The sequence below is a fragment of the Otolemur garnettii genome, unplaced genomic scaffold, assembly GCF_000181295.1.
Source record: "Otolemur garnettii isolate 467f Iridium unplaced genomic scaffold, OtoGar3 scaffold00050, whole genome shotgun sequence".
Taxonomy (NCBI): domain Eukaryota; kingdom Metazoa; phylum Chordata; class Mammalia; order Primates; family Galagidae; genus Otolemur; species Otolemur garnettii.
This window is the reverse complement of record NW_003852445.1, coordinates 49,948-63,620: the sequence shown is the minus strand read 5'-3', so window position 1 is coordinate 63,620 and position 13,673 is coordinate 49,948. Positions and strand designations below refer to the sequence as shown.

At 39.2% G+C, this 13,673-nt stretch overlaps 2 protein-coding genes across 2 annotated transcripts; both read left to right on the top strand.

The window, feature by feature from the left end:
• The first annotated feature begins 2,751 nt into the window (after window positions 1–2,751).
• LOC100965629 (olfactory receptor 4F3/4F16/4F29-like) lies at window positions 2,752–3,690 on the top strand. Its single transcript, XM_003791673.1, has one exon. The coding sequence runs from the start codon at window positions 2,752–2,754 to the stop codon at window positions 3,688–3,690; it is 939 nt and encodes a 312-aa protein (XP_003791721.1).
• Window positions 3,691–12,268: 8,578 nt separating this feature from the next.
• LOC100965306 (olfactory receptor 4F15-like) lies at window positions 12,269–13,213 on the top strand. Its single transcript, XM_003791672.2, has one exon. It carries the CDS (start codon window positions 12,275–12,277, stop codon window positions 13,211–13,213), a length of 939 nt encoding a protein of 312 aa, XP_003791720.1. The 5' UTR covers window positions 12,269–12,274.
• Window positions 13,214–13,673: the final 460 nt, after the last annotated feature.

The following is a 13,673-nucleotide window of genomic DNA, read 5'->3' as shown; positions in this document are numbered from 1 at the left end:
TTGGGGCTGGGTTTGAACTTGCCACCGCTGGAATATGGGGTCGGCACCCTATTCCTTTGAGCCAGAGGAGCCGCTTTTTTTTTTTTTTTTTTTTTTTACATTAAATCATAGCTGTGTACATTAATGCAATCATGGAGTACCAACTTTTGTTTTATTGATCCTTTGTATTACTTCTTTGGTTTTCATTTTGTTTAGTTCTGCTCTGAGTTCTGTTATTTCTCTTCTTCTACTGGCTTTGGGTTTGGTTTGTTCTTATTTTTCTAGATCATTGACTTATAAAATTAGATTGTTAATTTGTGATCTTTCTGTGTTTTTGATGTAAGCATTTAGGCTACGAATCGTCCCTTTAGCACTGCTTTCACTGTGTTCCATAGAGTTTTAAGCATTTGTATCCCCTTTGTTGTTCGGTTGGAAGAATATTTTTATTTCTGTCTTAATTTCATCATCAATTCAAGGAATCTTCATCAGCAAGTTTAATTTTTTTTTTTTTTTTGGCAGTTTTTGGCCCGGGCTGGGTTTGAACCCACCACCTCCGGCATATGGGGCCAGTGCCCTACTCCTTTGAGCCACAGGCGCTGCCCAATTGCTTAATTTTCAAGTAGTGTGGTAGGTTGGTTCCTGGACCACTGTTTGAAGTTCAGGCGGGGGCCTGAGTGAGTCTCTTTCTATGGAGAGTGGTGTTGCCAGAGCTATTTCTGCTCTGATTTCCCATGGTGGTGGCGGTGGCTCCTTGGCAAGGCTATATCTATGGCAGTGGCCATAGATATCAAGGCTGCAGGAATTCCCTCTTCCCAGATATGGGTGCAATGGTGTCATGTGGCAGGGGACAGATTGTTGCTAATAGGTCTGTGGTGGAACACTGGACCACAGGTATGATGCCAGGAGGCATGCAGGAGTGTGGAGATAGAACATTCGGTGGCTAGGGCTCTCTCTCTATGTAGGCCCCACTGAGGCTGTTGCCATGGGCGTTCTCAGATGGCATTGGCACCTGTTCTGTTCAAGTACCCCAGTGAAGGGCACTTAGCTCCTGCTCCAGGGTATGCAAGAGTATCTGTTATCCTTCCTCCCTTCCCAGCCTAGCAGAAATGATATGAAAGCAGCTGTAGGGAAGCTGATCCCTGTGTAGACTAGATGTTCTGGACTTATGATCTAGAATGGCATCAATTGCAGCAACCCAGGAATGGAAACAGAATGTTCCCTGCTGTGCCTGCTCTCTGGTGCAATGTTACTGCACAGTTTCTAAGCAGCCCCTGATCAGAACAGAGGTCTACAGTGGTGGTGGGAGTCTCCTCACAACTTGGGTTGCACAGTTTTCTGGAGGAGCCTAGAACCCTGAGTTACTTTCCTCTGATCCTTTTCCATGTGTAGAAGTCTCCCTCAGGTACCTTTCAGTCTTGATGGGTAGATTACCCTATATCCCTCCTTCATCAATTCTCTAATGATTTACAATGTTTTCTCCAGGAAGGTCCATCCATATGTGGGCATCTACTTGCAACTTTTAATCCTCTCCTTGAGAGTGGCATGTGCAGGCTGTTTCTAGTCCTCCATCTTGGCTGATTCTCCCTGGTGAAGTTTTAAACAGGTTAAGTAATAACAAGGGAAATTGGTGAAAGATGGGGTGAGATTAGGACCAGTGGACTTATAGCCTTTCCAAACTCTAAGTGCCACCATGATCATAGTTTGACTCTAAGAAAAGAGATGATGGTTAAATTTTTTTTGGTGATAGTTAAATTTTGAAATTTGTTCATTTTTGGCCAGGCATGAAGGCTCACACCTATAATCCTAGTACTCTGGGATGCTGAGGCTGGTGGATTTCCTGAGCTCTGGAGTTTGAGACCAACCTGAGCAAGAGCAAGACCCCATCTCTGAAAATAGCTAGGAGTTGTGGCAGGTGCCTGTATTCCAAGCTCTTCAGAAGGCTAAGGCAAGAGGATACCTTGAGCCCAGGGGTTTGAGGTTGCTGTGAGCTATGATGCCAAAGCACTCCATCAAGGGTGACAAAGTGAGACTGTCTCAAAAAAAAAATTGTTCATTTTCTTTCTTACTTGGAAATTCATTTCAAAAACCCTTGTTGTGGCTTTCATCATGTCAACTTGGCGAGGCTGGGCTATATTCCTCAGAATTCCCTTACTGTATGCTGCCAACTAGGGAAGGCTGCAAGGAACATTCTTTTGCAAGATTTGGAGGGAAAAATTGAATCAGCAGCTGTCTTTGTGTCACACAGCATCACATACACTGTCATTTATCTGTTAGCTTATCTCATTGGTGTGAGGCAGTGGCTGGGACTGCAAAAACACCTTCCTTGGGACCCTCCTTTAGGTTCACTGACTCATAGGTCAGGTATGTGTTTATCCCTGTGAAAAAGGACCCTGGATTCTTCAGTAAACTTATGTCCTCCAGGTCAGAGGCAATGAGAACTGACACCAGTTTTAGTCTGTCCTTGTAGACTCTAGCTCTCGCTTGTGGGCTCCAGTTTATTCTTGCTCTCCCCAACTTTCTATCCTCATTCCCTTCTGACTGCCTGTCTTGTGTTCTTCAACTACAGCATTAGAAGCAAAAGCCATCAGTGAACGTATCAATTGCTGAACCAGCTTCCATGATTACATAAAGTCAACTTCCTGTAACATTTCCATACCATATTATTTCCTAGTGGTTCTGTCTCTAATGGACTGTGAATGATACATCCAGTAATTCCACTTTCTTATTCTCCTGTTCTTATAGGCAAATTTGGAGTCTAAAGTGACAGAGACCATGGGGGGAGGAAATTATTCAGTGGTGCCTGAGATCAAGTTGGTGGGACTTACCAGTTCTTGGGAGATGCAACTTGTCCTCTTTCTGGTTTTCTCCATGTTCTATGTAGCAGGAATCTTAGGAAACCTCCTCATTGTGCTCACGGTGATTTCTGACTCCCATTTGCACTCACCCATGTATGTCTTGCTGGCCAATCTCTCCTTTATTGACATGTGGATTTCCTCTATTATAGTTCCCAAGATGATTTCTGATATTTTCAAGGAGAGAAAAGTAATCTCTTTCCAAGGCTGCATTGCTCAGATCTTCTTCATTCATGTTATTGGAGGAGCCGAGATGGTTCTGCTTGTTGTCATGGCCCTTGACCGATACGTCGCTATATGTAGGCCTCTTCACTACCTGACCATCATGAACTTCAGAACTTGTGTTTTACTCGTGGTGGCTGTCTGGACCATTGGAATCATCCACTCATTGGCCCAACTTGTATTTGTTGTAAATCTACCATTCTGTGGCCCCAACAAAGTGGATAGCTTTTTCTGTGATCTTCCTCGATTCATTAGACTTGTATGCCCAGTCATCTACAAATTGGAGCTCATAGTCATTGCCAACAGTGGTTTCATCTCTCTGGGCACTTTTTTTATTTTGATTATCTCCTATATCTTCATCTTGGTCACCGTTTGGCAACATTCTTCAAGTGGCTTGTCTAAAGCCCTCTCTACACTGTCAGCACACATTGCAGTGGTGGTCTTGTTTTTTGGTCCATGTATCTTTGTGTATTCATGGCCATTTATCACAGTACCTGTGGATAAATTTCTTGCCATTTTTGATGTAATTATTACTCCATTTCTGAACCCTGCCATCTATACTTTTAGGAACAAAGAGATGAAGGTGGCGATAAGAAGAATATTCAACCAGGTGTTGAATTTCTGGAAGCTATTTTAAGTGATTTTAATATCAAAAAAGATAAGCATCTCTAAAATTCATGGCCTGTGCTATAGACATGAATTTAATGAAATATAGTACCACAGATGCTTTGCTTACTAGCTCAATTATCAATGTTCAAGGTTTTCTTATTTTTTTTTTTTGACCATACTGAGGAGGATCTGGTCCTTTTTCTTATGAAATGTATTGGAATAAAACGTATTAACATAAAATATTTCCACGTTCCTTCCCTTCTTTGATAGAGATAAAGAGAAATTTTGGACTGGACTATTATATCCTACTCTGCATTCTGAGGAAGGTCATTCCTTGCAGATAGAATTCTTTGTGATGCAGAATCTGAAGAAAAGTGCTTTGGATGCAAGAAAATTTGAAATTATTAGCGATAGTTTCTTTTTCAGGCACTGAGGTTTCCACATATGTAGGAGTAGACATGTGAAGAAAACAGATGAAAGATACAAAGGGAATTTTATAGAGATGTTATTTTCTATAAATTACCTTAATGTTTATTATCCTTTAATAGATAAAAGTAAAGAGCTAAGGTCATTTAGAAATTTTTTATTTTTTATCATAACATTAGCCTGAAATTGGATCACTGAGTTATGACCCCTTAAGCATTTCAGCTAGTGCATCTGGCAACTATGAATTAAGCCTTATAATTACTCTAGTTCTTTCAAAAGCTGTGTTCCTGTACTGTCAGGGGATATAAAGAATGGAGGTCAGTACGGAGCAAAGACAATGACCTATTTAATCTTTCCTAGCTTGTGCTTGTCCTGATTACATTGAAATTAGCAATCATTCCTCAGAGGTAGGCAAATTCTTTTCTTTCTTTCTTTTCTTTTTTTTTTTTTTTTAGAGACAGAGTCTCTCTTGGTCACCCGTAGTAGAGAGCTGTGACATCACAGCTCACAGCAATCTCTAGCTCTTGGGCTTAGGCAATTCTCTTGCCTCAGCCTCCCGAGTAGCTGGGACCACAGGCGCCTGCACAACACCTGGCTATTTTTTTGTTGCAGTTTGTCTGGGGCTGGGCTCCAACCCACCAACCTCGGTATATCGGGCCAGGCTTGAACCCGACACCCTCAGTATATGGGGCCAGTGCCCTACTCACTGAGCCACAGGCGCTACCCGGCAAATTCTTTTCTTTTTCAGGGATATGGTTATAAGCACAAACTCGAGAGCCAGATGGCCTGGTTTCAAATCTCAGTCTTGCTTATTACTTGTTTTTAACTCAAGTTGCTTTACCTCCTTATGCCTAAATTCCATCATCAATAAAATGCAGCTAGGCTGAACTACCTGAAATTCCCAATGTTTGACTGTTTTGACTTAGAAAAATGGCAGTTTCTTATGATTAAATATATTTTCCTTATAAGGTTTTATTTATTTATTTTTTTGGGACAGAGTCTTACTTTGTTGCCCTTGGTAGGGTGCCATGGTGTCATAGTTCACAACAACCTCAAACTCTTGGGCTCAAGTGATCCTCTTTCCTCAGTTTTTCTTTTTCTTTTTTTTTTTTTTTGAGACAGAATCTCACTATGTTGCCCTTGGCATTACAGCTTACAGCAACCTCGGATTCTTGGGCTTACATGATTCTCTTGCCTCAGCCTCCCAAGTAGCTAGGACTATAGGCCTCTGCCACAAAGCCTGGCTATATTTTGGTTACAGTTGTCGTTGTTTAGCAGGCTCTAGCCAGGCTCAAACCCACTAACCTCAGTATATGGCCGGTGCCCTACTCACTGAGCTATGGGTGCTGAGCCTTGCCTCAGTTTTTCATTTTTAGTAGAGATCGGAGTCTCATGCTTGCTCAGGCTGGTCTCAAACTCATGAGCTCAAATGATCCACCCACCTCTGCTTCCCAGAGTGCAAGGATTATAGGTGTGAGTCACTGTGCCCAGCCCTTTATAACATTTTAAAGATTAACTGAATTACTATTTATAAAAAAGTCCTTTTATAATTCTTGGTCTATGGTGTTATGTAAGTTCCTGTTCAATAAAGTGCAATAAAACATTACAATCATTTCTCAGTTTTGATGACCTTTTATGCTGTCTGTAAATTATTTCTTTTCTTTCTAACTCCATCAGTCTTTGATCAAGAACTTGCTTTCTTAACAGGACTAGCATAAATATTCTTCAATTATTTAAAATGATATAATTCCTTAAACACAGAGACTTCAAAATTCCACAGTTTGATTTACTTTTCTTACTTTCTCCCTCTCCCCACTTCTCTTCTCTTCCCTTTTGTTTTTCTTTTCTTTCATTCTTGACAGGGTCGCACTCTGTTGCCTGGGCTACAGTGCATCACAGCTCACAGCAAGCTCAAACTCCTGGACTTGAGTGATCCTCCTCCCTCAGCCCCCCAGGGAACTGGAACAACAGGCGCCCACAACTATGTCTTATTGATCTTTCTTTCTTTTTTTTTTTTTTTATAAGCAAGGTCTCTCATTTGCTTAAGGTGGTCTCGAATGCTTGAGCTCAAGCAATTTTCCCATCTTGGTCTCCCAAAGAGCTGGGATTACAGGGCAGCTGCACCCAGCTGACTTTCTATACTTTCTGTACCTTTTCTTTCTTTCTTTCCTTTTTTTTTTTTTTTAATTGAATGGTAACTGTGTACATTAATGCACTTCTGGGGTACAGTGTGGTGTTTTCACATACAATTTGAAACATTTCCATCAAACTGGTTAACATAGTCTTCATGTCATTTTCTTAGTTATTGTGTTAAAACGTTCATATTCTACTCTTAGAAAGATTCACTTGTACCCTTGTAACCTTTTCTTTCTCTTATCTTCAAACTACATTCTTTTATGCTATGTCACAGTTCTATGAAACTTGTTTTGCTTATCTATGGTATTTTTGATGTGTTGGAAGTTACCAAGCTAATTAACTTATGAAAGATTACATAAATAGAAATTCAGTTCATTAAATAATATATTGAATACTCACTATGTTCTAATTCCTGTGCTAGGAACTGAAGAAATGATGTTAGAGGTATATGACCTGATTGTAGGAAGGGACGATGGGTCTCTGAAGCAAAAAATTACTGCAAGTAACCAAAGGGTATGGTAACCAGGCAGACTCAGTGGAAGTGTTTGAACAGAGGGGATTCATGGACTTGTGAATGTTGTGGATGGGCCTGGAGGCCATGCTGACTAGTCTTCTGAGGTCACTGCATGTCCAGGGAAGGAGAGAAGCTAATGAATAGCTCTGGCCACTACAGGAAGATTGATAATCTACTCTACCTCATTGCATAATCAAGGTCCACAAAGCCTGACAAAATCTGACCCTGTCAACCTCACCATTTTTTCATGCCACTCTCTTTCCTGCTTGATGCCCTGAGACATTTTGGATTTTCTGTTATTTAAATTATAACAAGCTTGTGGCCTCCTGAGACCATTGACTCTTCCCTCCATTGCAGAGTGTTTTGCCTGGGTATATGCAGGGCTGGCTTCTTCGTATCATTCAGGTTTCATCATGAGTAACAACTCCAATAGGAGACTTACTATCTACAGAGGTTTCCTCAAGGAGTGTGACATCGCAAGATGGCTGAGTAGAAGCCCATAGCGCTCATGTCTTCCACGAAGGGAGACAAACCAATAAATGAGCAGCTACATTTTAGTAAATGTAACTAATGAGGAGTACTGGAGTACTCAGAAGAGCAACTGAAACCTGGATGAGCACAGAAACTCAAGATAGCTCTGCAGTTATTTTTATTTTTAAAGGCTTTTAATGTATTTTAATATCTGTGAGAATTTTCTTCCTCTTCTTTCTCCTCATTGAGAAGAGTTTTCAGGGTTTTAGAGCTATTCTTGCTTGTTCTTTCAAATGAAATTAATAATTAATCTATCCAGGTCCTAGAAAAAAAATGGTGATACTTTTATCTGAATCATGTTACATTTAAAGATTAACCTCGAGAAAATTCACATCTTTGCATTTTTCTTTTAAGTTTTGCTTTTACAAATGTCTTTTTCCCACTTTAAAATTGTATGCTAATATCTCATAGATTTTTCTCTGGTCTCCTCCCATCCTTAACTGCCTACTGAAAGTTTAGACGAAATGTTAAGTTGGAACACTAGTGCTGTAGCATTAGGTAGAGGGAAGAATTTCATAAGATAAAGTGGAGTGACTATAATTTTTCTTATTTTTAAAATAAAAACCATTAAGTAAGAAATATCTATTCAAAAATTATAAAAGCATATGTAGATATTCAGGTTCTCTTCCCAAAGGTAAATTGTTATACTTTTTTCTTTTTCATACTTTATATTGTGATATATATTATCTCCTATATTCCCTTAATAAAACACTAATGGTTTCCTATTATTTCAAGGTATTTCATATCTTTAATCTTTTCCCATTGCTTCCATTATATAGATGTCCCATGATTTATTTAGCTACTCCTTCCCTGATGAACATTTCCCTGAATTCCGTGCAATTAGAAATCTTTTAAAACCATCATTATTAAATCATTAATATTATTTAGGATACAGTCATTTTCAAGTTCTCACAATTTTCATGAAGATATCTTTTTACAGCTTTTTCTTGCCTTTGTTATGTCTAGGAGAAGTTTAATTTTTTTCAGGTTTTAGCTTTTCTTTTGCTTTACTTCTTTTTTATTAAATTCAAGTTTTCTTATATTGTGATTAGACTACATTAACACTATTTCTATTTTTCAAAAGTTCTTGTGGTATGTGGTCTCCATGGGTACTTGAAAACAAAGACCAGCCTGTTTTAGATTTTAGAATATAATGTTACTTAGATCAGGTGTCTCAAAAGATGCCCCTAAATGGGGAAAATGGGACATTGTAGCTAAATGTGACTTTATTTACAAAATATTCATTGCAAAATTTAACAAAAAATTTTGTAAAATAAAGCTGTGGTACATGTATACCATGGAATACTATTCAGCCATTAAAAAAATGGAGACTTAAATGTCTTAACACAACAATTATGAGAAAGACATGATGGCTATGTTAGCCAGTTGGATGAGAGTTTTCCAAACTGCATATGGAAGCAACACACTGTATCCTATGATAGAATTAATGTACACAATTATGATCTAATAAAAATTAAAAAAAAAATGGAGACTTTACAGCATTTGTATTAACCTGGATGGAAGTGGAACACGTTATTCTTAGTAAAGCATCACAAGAATGGAGAAGCATGAATCCTATGTATTTAATTTTGATATGAAGACAATTAATGGCAATTAATGACATGGTGTGGGGTGGGGAAAAGGGAGAGCAGAGAGAAAGAGAGAAGGAGGGAGGGGGGTGGGGGAAAGAGAAAGGGAAGGAGGGTGGGGGGGTGGGGTTTCAGTATGTGACACATCTTGTACCCTGAATGGATACCCAAAAATAAAAAAAAAAAAGGAAAATATCTAAAATATCTAAAATACATTCTCTATGTGTTGGCCATCTCTTCATAAAATATTGTAATAAATATTTTGTACATAAAGGTATAATTTCCCATGTTCCTTATGTATAGTGACTTTAGGGACAACTTTTGGGACACCCTATACATTATTATTTATATTCTTTAGATTTTTTATATCCTTTCACTTTTGATTTCTTTTTTTCTCCTTTTTGTGACTCATTTGTCACTTTTTCCTTTGGCTTGCTAGGATTTTGGATAACAATTTCCTTCCGTAAGTGAACTCATATTGGTGATCCCAAATCTCTGCAGTATCATTTGGTCAGTACTCCCTGTGTGCCAATTAGCTATCTGTTTCCTAATAATGGCATTTTTATAGCTGTTTGTGCATGAAGTAATGTTATTTCTTATGAGGAGAAGGTTTAATGTGGCTAAGTCTTTGGAAACAGCCATACCTTTGGTCTTTAAATAAGTATATTGGTGGCAAATATAGAAACAGCTTAGGGATAATGGTGTACGATGTTGAAGTTACCAAAGGCCAGAACTGAATAGTGTTTCTGATGACAAGGTTGCTTTGTACAGAAATCAATTAAACATTACCTTGTACAAGGGAAACAGCTTGACCATAATGATCAAGGATGAATACAGATGAGAAGAAAAAGAACATGCAGTTAGAAATGAAAATTACTTTTTTTTTTTTTTAGCACATTGTTATTTAAGGTTGAAATCCATAAGAGGAGGCAATTTTATAAGTGGGAGTAGAATCTGGTTTGCTTTAGTCTGGGTTTCATTTCTCTTCTTGACATGGAGACAGAGCACCTTTGCTTTTTTCACTTTAATTAAAGGGTATTAAGGACTGATTCTCTATGGGAACTTCTAAGAATTTCTTGTGGTCCAAGAAAATCACAGTCTGGGAACTCAATCAGGATGCTCTGAACTGCAGGTACTACATGAATTTTCTTTCTCTACCATATTTATTTAAAAAGCCAGGATGAATTAAGGATGCATTTGAAGTAGCTTAAGAATCTCAGATGCTTTGAATACTTAATGACAAAGCTGACTTCTCCTCTCTTCCTTAGATCTGTCTAGGGTGTGGAGGGTTGAACAGGAGGCATCCTGTCACACACAACTTGAAAGTCATGAGAACAAAGCAACATCTTTTCTGTAAACTGGATAGAAGACAGACCAGGTATCAGTATCAGATCTACCACTTATTATTCTAACTTGCTACTCCGTCCCTTTGTTTTGATTTTCCTAAAAGGTAAAAAGGAGCCAATAATACCAACTTTCATGGCTTTTGTAGAAAAAATAGTGAATGTAAAGAAGTACTTGTGGTGTTTTATACATGGCAGCCACTGTTTCTGTTTTGTTTTTGATTATCATTATTTCCTTAGAAAGTTCATTGATCGCTGCTTCAGACTGCAAGAAACTTCCTGACAGTGTTTCAGTAATGTATTGACATAAATCAGACCCATCTTTATAGAACATCATAGAGGCTGATTTCTTTCTGAAGACAGCTCTGGGATCACTCTGGCTCATTGGGTATCTTTTCTGCTTCAAAAATCTCATGATCATACTACTTGCTTAATTTTTTTATATACTATATTTTTTATTATGTAGTATTTCTGTGTGTACAAAATAGGTAGGGAATATTTTAATATTTCAATAAGTCCATAAAGATGATTGTGCATAGCAGGCAGTAATAAATGTTTGTTGATTGATTAAAAATGGTTATGTTGGCTGGGCACCTGTAGCTCAGTGGCTAGGGTGCTGGCCACATAACGCCAGGACTGGAGAGTTCCAACCTGGCCTGCGGCTGCCAAACAACGACAACAACAATAATAACAAAAAAATAGCTGGGCATTGTGGCGGGTGCCCATAGTCCCAGCTACTTGGGAGGCTGACGTAAGAGAATCACTTAAGCTGAAGAATTTGAGGTTACCGTGAGCTGTGATGCCACAGCACTCTACCGAGGGCAACATAGTGAAACTGTCTCAAAAAAAAAAAAGTAAAAATGGTTATGTTACAGGGAAAAGAAAATAATACAGCAGATTTGTAATAATATGCTATTTGAGTCACAAAAGGGATTAGAGAAAAGGGACAGTGATATGAAGAGAGGACCTTCAGTGGGATATGGAACTTATAATCAAGTACAAACAAGGGGAAAATGGTGACTGTGGCAGTGGTGCAATGCACAGAATATCATCATTATGGTGACCTTCATTACATATTGGGCTGGCATTGAATTGTAAAATAACAGAACTGCTAGACTTGCAAGGATTACTTAGCATCATCCAGTTCAGCCCGTTTATTTTACAAATAATCTAACTGAATGCATGAAGTGAGTTGAGTGTGGAAGGGATAGGCGAAACAACTTAAGTTCTCACGGACTCAGGGCTAGGACTTAATCACACCATTCTGATTCTAAGTGCAATGTTCTTTCTACCATTTCATGAAACATGATATGTTGGTGTGGCCAATGATCTGCAAATATCAGTCATGTAGAATCGTGTTTGCTATATCATATTAGCTCTGTTCATGTTCAGATTCCCCAGCATACATCTTCTTTCTGACCTTGTCCTTCTCTACCATATGCTGTCACAGCCCAGGCTTTGTGATTGGCTCCACTCCCCGAGATCCTCTATAAAAGTGGGATACTTCTAGGGTTTCTACATTATTTTCTCTCTTTCAGAGGAAAGGGTGAACATGATTTGATAAAACTGCAATAATGTGAGGCTAAACCTGAGGGAGTATGAATGATGGCAATAGCATTGCATAGAGGTGCAATCAAAGAGGTTAGAAAAACAGAGGTCATTGCAAATCATTTGAGGTTTTGGGAACTCTAGGGGCAGGAGTAACAAACAGTGAGGAAAAACTGATTAGTCCATTTGCATGTCCCCTCCCCCACGTTATTCCAGCACATTCCTAGCTTTCTCATAACACTTTGATTCGGCATTTGTTTTTGCCTAAACTTCTTTTACCAAAACCTATAGAATTTTAGGGAGTCTGGGGAATTAGAAACAGAACTTTGTGGCAATGAGTGATGCCTGTTTTCTGCAACTACAGTTAAAGGGGTTAGTGTACAAATGTTTTGACTCTGTAAAATAAGGCAACATTTTTTGCTTACAATTCGAAACTCTTGCAGCCAGTCAACACTCACAAGGCTTGATCTTATCTTACCTCTCTTTTTTAGGTAATATTAAAGTCAGATTGGCCTTGCAGTGGCAATGGATGGAGCCAACCTCTCTGTGATGTCTGAGTTTGTGTTCCTTGGACTGTCCAATTCATGGGGTATCCAGCTTCTTCTTTTCCTCTTTTCCTCTGTATTCTACGTGGCAAGTTTGGTGGGAAACCTCCTCATTGTGTTCTCTGTGACCTCTGACCCTCACTTACACTCTCCCATGTATTTCCTGCTGGCCAACCTCTCCTTTCTTGACCTGGGAGTTTGCTCTATTGCAGCCCCCAAAATGATTTGTGACCTTTTTAGAAAACGCAAAGCCATCTCTTTTGGGGTGTGTGTAACTCAGATCTTCTTTATTCATGCTATTGGGGGCACAGAAATGGTGCTGCTCATTGCCATGGCCTTTGACAGATATGTGGCCATATGTAAGCCCCTCCACTACTTGACCATTATGAGCCCACGAATGTGCATTTTAATTTTAGCTGCTGCCTGGATCCTTGGCCTCATCCACTCAGTGGCCCAACTGGCTTTTGTCATAGACTTGCCCTTCTGTGGCCCTAATGTATTGGACAGCTTTTACTGTGATCTCCCTCAGCTCATTAAACTTGCCTGCACACAGACCAAAAGACTGGAGTTCATGGTCACAGCCAACAGTGGGCTCATCTCTGTGGGGTCCTTCTTTGTACTGATTGTTTCTTATATTTTCATTCTGGTCAGTGTTCGGAAACACTCCCCAGGTGGTTTATCCAAAGCCCTCTCTACTCTGTCAGCTTATGTCACTGTGGTGGTTTTATTCTTTGGGCCATTAATCTTCTTCTACACCTGGCCCTTCCCCTCCTCACACTTGGATAAATTTCTTGCTATCTTTGATGCAGTCCTCACTCCTTTTCTGAACCCAGTTATCTATACATTTAGGAACAAGGCAATGAAGGCAGCAATGAAGAAACTTTGCCATCAGCTTGTGAGTTTTAGGAAGATGTCCTGAGTATCCTAAGGATAAACAAAAATGTAGCTCTACAGTCAATGACAATGGGAAAAATAAAGTCATTGAAATTTTAGATCTCTGTTTTGTGTACTTGGTTACATTTAGGCACTCACCATGCCATTGTGTGTCTCTAGCACCCTAATCAATGAGGGTGAAGGGAGCTAAGACTGTGGCCTTCTGTGTTTCAGACCCTGTGCTGAATGTTCAATAGAAATTATTTAATATTCATGATAACTCTGTGGTGAGTATTTTTGCTTCAGTGTTAGTTTATAAATTAAGAAATGTTTTCTGCTCGTTCACTTTTTTATTTTTTTTGAGAAGGAGTCTCAAACTGTCACCCTGTGTACAGTGCTGTGGTTTCACAGCTCACAACTACATCAAACTCCGTGAGCTTAAGTGATTTTCTTGCCTCCGCTTCCCAAGTAGCTGGGACTACAGGAGCACAGCACAATTCCTGGCT

What these genes read in the sequence shown, in the direction of transcription:
- LOC100965629 (XM_003791673.1), top strand. Translation starts at nt 2,752, where the DNA reads ATGGGGGGAGGAAATTATTCAGTGGTGCCTGAGATCAAGTTGGTGGGA.
- LOC100965306 (XM_003791672.2), top strand. Translation starts at nt 12,275, where the DNA reads ATGGATGGAGCCAACCTCTCTGTGATGTCTGAGTTTGTGTTCCTTGGA.